The sequence below is a fragment of the Octodon degus genome, unplaced genomic scaffold, assembly GCF_000260255.1.
Source record: "Octodon degus isolate 3935 unplaced genomic scaffold, OctDeg1.0 scaffold00033, whole genome shotgun sequence".
NCBI lineage: Eukaryota > Metazoa > Chordata > Mammalia > Rodentia > Octodontidae > Octodon > Octodon degus.
Window position 1 is genome coordinate 4035093 of NW_004524609.1, and position 9694 is coordinate 4044786.

Sequence of the window (9694 nt, forward strand, 5' to 3'; positions counted from 1 at the left end):
TTCTTTCGTTCTTTCTTTCTTTTTGTATTTTAGGGAAGCATCTACAGGGTGTTCAGGGTCTCACTGCTAGATCAGACTCGTAGTGATCTGCCTGTTTACAGCCTCCCAAGAGCTGGGATTACAGGCGAGCGCCACCACGCCCAGTCTCAATCTCCATCTCAGCGCACCCCCGGGGCAGGGCCGGTGCAGCAGGCAAGGGGATTGAACCCCCTGCTTGCTGGCACTTTAATCCGCTGAGCTATTTGGCCAGCCCCTTCTGCTTTTATTTTGACCTTGAACTTGCAATCCTCCTGTCTCAGCCTCCCCTGAAATCCAATGACAAGGCACCGAGACTGTTTTCAGGGTGGAATGCGCCCCACTCTGTTGGGTGTTTTTCAACCCACCTCTAATCACTGTGTAATGAATGACTCAAGCAACTCAGGGAGTGTATACACTGAGAGCTGGTCGGTCACAGTGTGAGGCCACTTTGCTGGGACCCTGGGTCTGCCATTTGCCAGCTGCCACGCGGGGGTCTGTGAGGTCACCAATTTGCACTGAATTTCCTTGTGCCGTGAAGTGCCAGAGAGTGTGGAGACAGCGTGTGGAGATGGCCCTTGTCATTATCCCGAGAGGAAGTCAGAGTGCGGCTGCCCTTTCCCCAGCCCCACAGCCCTCTGCTTCCACAAGGAGCAGCACTAAATAGTCTATTTTGTTTTGTTTTTTGAGACAGAGTCTCGCTATGCAGGTCAGGCTGGTCCTAAACTCACTCTGTAGCCCAGGCTGGCCTTGAACTCCCAGCGACCAAATCCAAAGCCTTGAGCATGCTGCGTGGGTACTCCAGCACTGAACTACATCCCCAGCAGTAAATAAACTCTTCTCTAATTTTCCTTGGTTTTTACTTTTGTTTTTGGTAGAACTAGGGATTGAACTCAGGACCTTGTGCTAGCCAGGCAAGCGCTTATTCTACCGAGCTATCTCCCAGCCCTGGGTTTTACTTTTAACCTTGTGTCTTAAACAACTGAAGTAGTAGACATAGATTTTCTCATTTCTTCAGCGTCTGCTCAGTACCTGATAAGACTCAGCTGTACTTTATTTAACCACGCTCCGATTGCTTGTCCCAGTGGGACAGCAATGGGCGGCAGGCCCCGCGGTCACCTTCGGCGGGGCCAGGAGGGGCCGAGAGCTACGTGCCGTGAAATCCTAGGCGCGGGGCTGCCAGGTGAAGGGTGCGTGTCAGCCGCCATCTGCGCTCCGCTGCTGCCGGGCCAGGCCGCCCCCACGCGGTCACCAACCTGTAGGCGCCAGCCGCCTCGCACACAGCCTGTCACTAACGAAATTGATGCCACCAACACCAGTAAAAAAAAATGCTGTCACACTGCTTCAGTTGCAGGGGTTCGTATCCCTGGCCCTGCTCTAAGTGTTTTCTTCTGGGTGTCACTTGACTATTAATTTTGTTTGGGGGGATTTTTTTGGTGCTGGGAATCCAACTAGTCCCTTGTGCTTGCCAGGAAGGTGCCATACCACTGAGCTGGCTGCCTGGCCCCTTGGCTGTTAATTTTGCCAGAGGAAAGTTTTTAGGTCCTGGGGTAGTTAATTTTTTTTTTTAATTTTTTTACTTTACAACTCAAATATTTCTCTTAATCCTTTGAAAAAAATTTTAATGATGAATAGTTCTCATTAGATTACTTAGGATTTTTTTTTTTCCTATGCTGCTGGGGATCTACCCCAACCCTCCTGGCGTTTTGGAGATGGGGGTCACTCTTTCTATAGTTCAAGCTGGTCTTTTTTTTTTTTTTTTATTTTTTATTTATGTGTGTGTGTGTGTGTGTGTGTGGCCAGCTCAGCCCACCAGGGGGCAGGGCTGGCTGGCATGTGGTGCTGGGGATTGAACTGTGGTCCCTCTGCTTTGCTAAACTTGTTCTAAGTAGCCACTGAGCCATCTCAGCAGCCCCTCAAGCTGGTCTTGAACTCACTATGTAGCCCAGGTTGGCCTCAATTCTGTGGTAGCCAAGACTGGCCTCAAACGCACAATCCTCTCCACTTCTGCTTGATTCCGTGTGTGCACCCACATGCCTGGCTCTCTTGGCATCTCTGAATAATAGTAATAAAAAAGCAAGCCAGCACAGACTTGTCCGTTTTGGTGCTGGCCTGCTTCCAGGGTCCCAAACATCATGTGCTCTGCTCGCTTGCCGGATTCTCTAACCCTGGTAGATCTTTTTAAGACACCCCCCACTCCACCCCCGCGCCGCAAAAAAGAAAAATCAGTGCAGAGAAGGATACACATATGAGACTCAAGTCAAGCACCGATGTGGTGCATGCTTGTAGTCCCAGCACTTGGGAGTCGGACGCAGGAGGATCGCTTCAGGTGCAAGGCCAGCCTGAGCTGCCGAGCGAGACCCTGGCCTGAACCCCTTGGCACCTGCGGCCTTGTAGGAGGCCCTCCAGCTGTGGGGAGTGGCTCCCATCACTCTGTAAAACTGTTCTTAAAGTCGGAGCTGGTTGTTTGAAAGTAGCTGTTCAGAAAGAGCAGGCGCCCCCCGGGGTTGGTCTTAGGAGACTTGACCCCAGTGTTCTTCCTGAGGGCCCCTTGACTCCCTGTTGGTGGGGGGTGACAGGAGCGACTCCATTCTGTGCAATGATTTTCACACTGAGATTAGGGAAGCAAGGGCAGTCACTCCCAGTAGTCGTTTTGGAAGCTACTTGGCCAGCTCTGTGGTCGGACATTTGTGTCCGAACACGGCCATGACTGTGGAGGGTTCTTGTCTGTGTGTCGCTCATGGTCACGGAGAGGCCTGTGGGGTGTCTATGAAATCATTCATGTTCCATAGCACAACACCAGGTCCTTCTGGGACAGGTCAGTTCCTGGCTGTCAGGGCTACTTTTACAACGTGGAGGCTGGGATTTGCTTTAAAAGTAATGTCCCAGGGGCTGGTGAGATGGCTCAGTGGTCTAAAGCACCTACTTAGAACAAGTTTAGCAAAGAACGTAGACTGCGGTTCAAACCCCCGCACCACATGCCAGCCAGCCCCGCCCCCAGGCGGGCTGAGCTGGCCACACCCACACGCACCCCCCCCCACAGATAAATAAATAAATAAATAAATAAGTAATGTCCCAGTTGGGTTTCTGCAGACTAAGTTAAAAAAGAAATTAATTTATTTCAGTTCACCTTTCTCAAATGCTGCCCGGTCGATGGATGGGTTTCTTGCTCGCAGTATCCTCAGGGGTCACAGGGTGTCGCCTGGCAGGAGACAGGGAGCACATGTGTGTCTGCGTCCCCTGGTCTCGTTGTCCCCATCGCCACCCCAGGGTGGGGCCCCATATCTTGGACTCAGCCTCGCCCCAATCTCCAAAATGAGGTACAGCAAAGGCTTAAATAAAAGAGACAAGTAATAGGATTTGGGGGGGTGAGGAAGATCAAATCTCTCTGGGATTTGCTTGAAAAATAATGTCCCAGTTGGGTTGCTGAAGAGCGTGGCGGGGTGCAGCTTAGCCCTTACACAGCTTGGTCTCCAGCAGCCCCAGCCTGGTGACCCCACTGGACCTCAGCTCTGCCAAAGGCCCTGCCTCTAAGCACCTGGGTCAGATTGGTTCCACCCATTCATGCCTCCCAGTAGGGGTTCAACTGCAAGTGAGCTCAAACCATATCCGTAGTAGAGGGCTTGGGCAGGTGAAATGGCAGCCGCCGTGAGCTGACTGTCATTGGAGGCGGGTGACGGGCACAGCAGAGGGGTTCCTGCATGGCTTTATGTGTGTCAGATTGAAAATATTCCAAAAGAAAAAAATTAAAATAAAGCCAAGCACAGTGACGCATATTTGTAATCCCAGCACTCGGGAGGCTGAGACAGGAGACCACAGTGGGTTCAAGGCCAGCCTGGGTTGTATAGCAAGACTGGGTCTCAAAAATCTATCCATCGATCAATCAATCAATCAATCAAAATAATGATCTAAACAAGCCATTGACACAGGGTTTGCTCATAGAACTTGGAGCTCTGTTCCTATTTCCAAGTCTGCCTCGTCTCTTTTCTTTTCTTGAAACAGGGTCTTAGATTGTAACTCAGGTTGGCCTTGAACCAACTATAGCCAGGCTGTCCTTGGAATTTGCAGAAATCTTCCTGCCTCAGCCTCCCAAGTGCTGGGATCACAGGCATGCATCACCATGCTGGGCTGGCCTAGCCGGCGTTAATGGATCCTGCTACAGATTCTCCCTGGCCAGACTGTCGCCCACCCGAGAAACAGGCAGCCTCTGAGCTGGTTGGTACTGATGGATTTTCACGTGTTGTTTTCCAGAATTCCCTTCTCCGAGTCTGAATTCAAGCACCCACCCGATTGCAATGGGCCAAAACGTGTCTCTGCTTTGTTCCCACGAGAACAAGTCACTGAGTATCACCTACTCATTATTTTTGAATACGACACACTTGAAAACCAAGAAAGGAGAAGGCGACCCTGTGATTTTTAACCTGCCAATCTCCAAAGCCAGCGACCTAGGCCCTTACAAGTGCAAAGCTCAAGTCAATAACTGCTCAAAATACAGTCCCGCGTTCTACTTCAGCGTGGAGGGTGAGTAGAGTGCGTGCTGCTGCTCGGGGCCGCAGGACTTGCGGGGTCCTTTTCCACGGCCTGGGGGCTGTCTGTGCCTCTGGCACATACTCAGAAGCCCGGTGTCTGTCAGCTTTTGTCACCCTGACCAATACCTGGGAAGACTACGTGAAGAAAATGAATGATTTATCTTATTTTAGCTTTTGTCTTTTTGAGACGGGATCTCACTGTGCAGCTCAGGCTGGCCTTGAGCTCACTTTGTAGCCCAGGCTGGTCTCCAACTCACAAAGATCCTCCTGCCTCAGCCTGTACTACCACACCTAGCCTTTTATTTTAGTTTAGGTTTTTTTTTTGGTGGGGGGGGGAACCGGGGATTGAACTCAGGGACTTACTCTACTGAGCCATCTCCCCGGCCCTTATTTTAGTTGGTTTACAAGTTTCAGGTTAGACTGGGCGTGGTGTAATCCCAGCTCTTGGGAGGCTGTAAACAGGTGGACCACCAGGAGTCCAGCCTAGTAGTGAGACCCTGAACACCCTGCAGCCCCTTCTCTAAAATACAAAAAAAAAAAAGGTTATCAAAAGTTTCGGGCCGTGGCCAGCTGCTCGGCTGCTCTCAGGCCTTGGGCGGGGGAGACCTGGGGAGCAGGGGCCTGCTAGGCGGGCGGGCGCTGCTCCCTTTGGGGCAGCCGAGGCGGGCTGGGGACCCGCCCCCCAAGCCGAGCCTGCCTTCCGCCTGCTCCCTCGCCCCCCCCCCTCGCCCCCCGCCGCGGCTTCTGCTCCCGCGACCTCCCGCGCTGCCCGCTGTGGCGCCATCGGGTGACTGCCATCTGATCAGCTGCGGAGGAGCGCACGAGGCCCCTGGGGACAGCTGAGATCTGATGATGGCGAAGCTGGAAAGCTTGTCACCCAGATCTTGGTTTAATAATTCCATTCCGCTTCCTCTTTCTTAGGCTTTTGGAGTATTTCCGATCACCGTCGTAGCTCTCTAGGCAGAACTCAGAACTCCAGAGTAAAATTGTTGCAGGCTTTCTAAATGCTTTGTTGTGTGATGCCCATCCTTTAGCCAAAAATAGAAGACTTTTTCCAAGGCCTGCCCCTTCCCACCCTCTTCCGCCCGCCCGCCCGCCCGCCCGCAGTCAGGTGCCTCCCTCCCCCGCGTTCTTCCTGCCCAAGCGCATCTTATCAGCTCTGCCGTTTTCTCTGCTATCTTTCCACCCAAGAGTCTGATAGGCCAACTTCGATGGCCTCATCTTTGGAGGTGGCCTTGATAATGGGCCCCTGTGGGACAGAGGTGGGAACCCTGCAGTCTTGTAGACCAGAGGACTGTCACTTCCCGATCACCTCTGAGTGAGTCTCTGTGTCTCGCCTGTCCAGCGTGGGAGCCATGAGCCATATGTCACTTTTTAAATTCAAGTTAATTGGGGCCGGGAAGATGGCTCAGTAGAATAAAGTCCTGAGTTCAATCCCCGGTACCGCCAAAAAAAAAAGTATCCACCTCACAAATTAAAATTAATGAAGTAAAGAGTGGCATTCCATGGTCTTGTGAGCCACATTCCTGTGACTCAAAAGTCACAGGTGGCGGGTGGGCGCCTGGGAGTTGAATTCAGGACTTGGAGCGTGCCAGGCAGGCTCTGTGCCACTGAGTTTTCTCCCTGGCCCCGATTCTTAACTTTAAGGTCTTAACTGTCTTAATAACCTAATGGCAGTTAATTGATACTTTCCCCCCAGAAATGCTCACAAGATTATGGGTATATATGTGTTTCTGTGGGGAGAAATTGTCCCAGAAGGCTTAGACGGTGCGATGGGTTCTGAGTAGCGCCCACACTCTTCTGGCCTAGAAGGCGTATGTCAAAGGCAGATGCAGCGGAGCGAGGAGCCAGACACAGTACCAGGAAGGGGTGGGTGACACGAGGGCACTAACAATATGCTCGAGCGGAATATGGTGGGCAGCGAATACGTGAAGGTGGATGGTTTCTGTGCCAGACCCCCTCCATGCGGGTGACCCACGTCGCCCCGTCGGCCTGGTTGGTCGGCTGGTAGCTGTCAAGTGCCTTCGAGGTACAAGCCGTGGTGCCCCTGAGATTCCAGGGCTGTGGGAGGCGTGCGCGTGCCCCCAGCCCGGAAGGACTGAGGGTAGAAGCCGTAACGCAGATTCGCTGATCGCCGTGCCAGGCAGCGTGTGTATGAGAAGACGCAGCTAGGCCAAGCCCTGGGCGTCCAGTACTTTCTGTCCTTGTGGAGCTTACAGTCTAGCAGGGAGAGACACGAAGCTCTGCTCCCAGACAGATAAATCCCAGGCTGTGCTGGATGTTGTGAGCGGAAGGAACGGGGTGCAGTGACAGAGGAAGACCTCGTGGCCAGCGTCCGAGAGAGGCTTCCTGGGGGCTGACACTGAGGCCGAGGCCTGCAGGGTGAGGAGCTAGCTGAGGGAAGGCGCAGGGCAAGGGGCTCTGGTCAGTACTCACTCGGGGTGGCCCCGGAGGGTGCCAGGCCCTGCAGGGACCAGGGTGGGCTGAAGGGCACACAAGGCGGGCTCGTGTGGGTGGAGGTGACCCGTGTGAGGTTGGGGAAGGATGGGCCAAGTTTTGGGAGGCCTGGGGCCACGGGAAGAGTTTTGAGTTGTGATTGTTTGGGGCTACAGAGGAGTATTAGAATTCAATTTTTCATCCTTGAAGTTAATTCATTCAAGGGTGGATGGGTCACGGGGACACAAGAACAAGGTAAGTGTTGTTTGTGGGGCTTCTGTGTGCCAGGAATCGAACTCAGGACTTCGTCCTTGCCAGGCAAGTGCTCGGGCCACTGAGCTGTATCCCCAGCCCTGAGGTAGGTGCTGAGAGGCTCTTGCATTCATCCGAGACAAACGCCACCGTGGACGCGGGATGGACAGATACAAATGGATTGAACAAATATCGGAGAGGGAAAACCTGCAGGATTTGCTGGCCAAGTAGGGACGGGGCCAGCAGCAGTAAAGGGAAGGAAAGAACCCACAATGTCCAGGCCCTAATTTATTTATTTATTTTTGTTGTTGTTATTTTGTGCGGAACCAGGGATGGAACCCAGGCCCTTGCGCTTGCCAGGGAAGCGCTTATTCCACTGAGCCACCTCCCCGGGCCCAGGCCCTAATTTAATGAGTGCTCGCCGCTCCGGTGGAGGAAAGGAAAAGAGCAAAGTTTTATTTTATATTTTTATTTCTTTATTTTTTTGTCTTTTTGAGACAGGGGCTTGCTGTGCAGGTCAGGCCGGCCTCGCGCTCACTTTGTAGCCCAGGCTGGCTTTGACCTCACGCCGATCCTTGTGCCTGAGCCTCCGGAGCGCTGGGATCACATGCCGGGCAGGGACAAGCTCTCCGACTGTGCTTTCTGCCTTCCTCGTGACGACTCATTAACTAGGAGATGAACTGGAGTTCCGTTTGCAGCACCCAAGCGCGGGGCGTGCCGAGAGGCGACGGTGTCCTGCGGGCGCAGGAGGGCACTTCTGCGGGCGCGTGTGGGAGGGCCTGGCGGGAGAGCGGCCAGAGGAGAGCAGAGGGCGCCGCGCTTGGCGTCGCGTGTCCCTCGCAGCTTCTCTCTCTGTCACCTGCCTGTCTCCCGTCTATCTCTGCCTTTCCGGTGGGCGCGCTGGAGGGCTGGAACTCACCGCGGTTTCCTCCGCAGATTATCTGGATGTGTGCGGCCGCAGCCAGCCTGTCCAGCCCTGCAGAGCGCGCCTGCTCCTCGCTGCCTCTTCGCCAATCTTCCAGTTTCTCTCGCTTGCAGGTCACTGTGGTGGAACTCCCTCCTGGCAGGACGTCCCACTGGTGCTGGGCTCAAACCGCGCTGGCCCTGGGGCTGCCTTGTCTGGGGGCCACTTTTTTTTTTTGTTTGTTTTGCATTTATTTATTGTGTGTGTGTGGCCAGCTCAGCCCACCAGGGGGCGGGGCTGGCTGGCACGTGGTGCTGGGGGATCGAACCGCTGTCCCCAAGCTTGTTCCAAGTAGGTGCTTTAGACCACTGAGCCATCTCTCCAGCCCCTGGGTGCCACTTTGTCAAGAGCATTGTCACAGGAGGGCTGGGGGAATGGCTCAGTAGACTAAGCGCTTGCCTGGCAAGCGCAAGGGCCTGAGTTCTATCTCCAGTCCCGCAAAAACAAGAATATTGTCGCAGGGATTCCCATTGAAGAGAACTAGGGAGCAAGGAGGTTCTCAGTTATTTTCTTTGAATTTACTTTATTTTGGCCCCCTTATTTTACTGTTTCTGTAGCAAACTATTATTGTTTCAAAAAAAAAAAATCATGGATTCCGGAATCAGTCTCAACTGCCTTTCATTTTTAAATAAGTCCCATTAAGTCATTATGATGTTCCTGCTGGGCCCAAACTGGAGATCCTCCTGCCTCAGCCTCCCGTAGTCCCAGGGTTACAAACCATCATGCACCTGGCAGGGGCCGGTTTTCGTTCTGTTTTGTTCTTAGTTTTCTTACACAGGGTTTTCTGTGTGAGTCAGGCTGGTCCTAAACTTATTGTGTAGTTTGAACTCATAGTGATCCTCCTGCCTCCATCTCTGGAGTGCTGGGATTACAGACATTCGCCACTATGTAGGCCCTGCCAGGGGCAGCTTTTTTTGACTTCCTGGAGCTCGGCTGCTCATCTCTGGAGTGGGCAGATACTACAACCTTTGCAGCATTGTTGTCAAGGTCGATGAGCGCGTGTGAGGAGCAGGCCTGGCGTCCCTCTGCCGTGTGCCTCCGGCGGCGGAGCATGCTACACTCCGGCGCTGCTGGGTAGTGCTTCCATGGAGCCTGGCTAGTGGGGCTACTTCTGCTTTTTTGGAGGAAGTGCAAGGTAGTTGTGCAGCTGAATTCTATAAATGAAAAAACAGTTAGAGACAAGCATATTTTTGGATCGAGAATAAAAGCAACTCTTAACCGCAGAATTGGTACCGGATGATTTCAAAATCGTGCTCATTACCAAGAACAAAGGCCTTTGCTGTGAGGCGCAAGGCGAAGAGTCCGGGCGCTGGGCTTCTCGTTTTCACCCGGTAGACAGCTCTGCTGCCAAGATGGTCGATGTACCTAAAGCCGCAAGGACTTTCTGCAAGAAGTGTGGCAAGCAGCAGCTCACAGAGCGACCCAGCGCAAGAAGGCAAGGCGGCCTGGCTGCCCGGAAAGAGGCGCTACGACGGGGGCAGGCGAAACCCATCTTCCA

General features: G+C 53.3%; 1 protein-coding gene across 1 annotated transcript in view; it reads left to right on the plus strand.

Moving 5' to 3' along the window:
• Positions 1 to 9694, plus strand: part of Milr1 (mast cell immunoglobulin like receptor 1) — a 42448-nt gene that overhangs the window by 22525 nt on the left and 10229 nt on the right. Inside the window, exon 2 of the mRNA XM_023714113.1 lies at positions 4267 to 4536. Within this exon, the coding sequence (XP_023569881.1) occupies positions 4267 to 4536 (270 nt within the window). The remainder of the gene's footprint in view (positions 1 to 4266; positions 4537 to 9694) is intronic.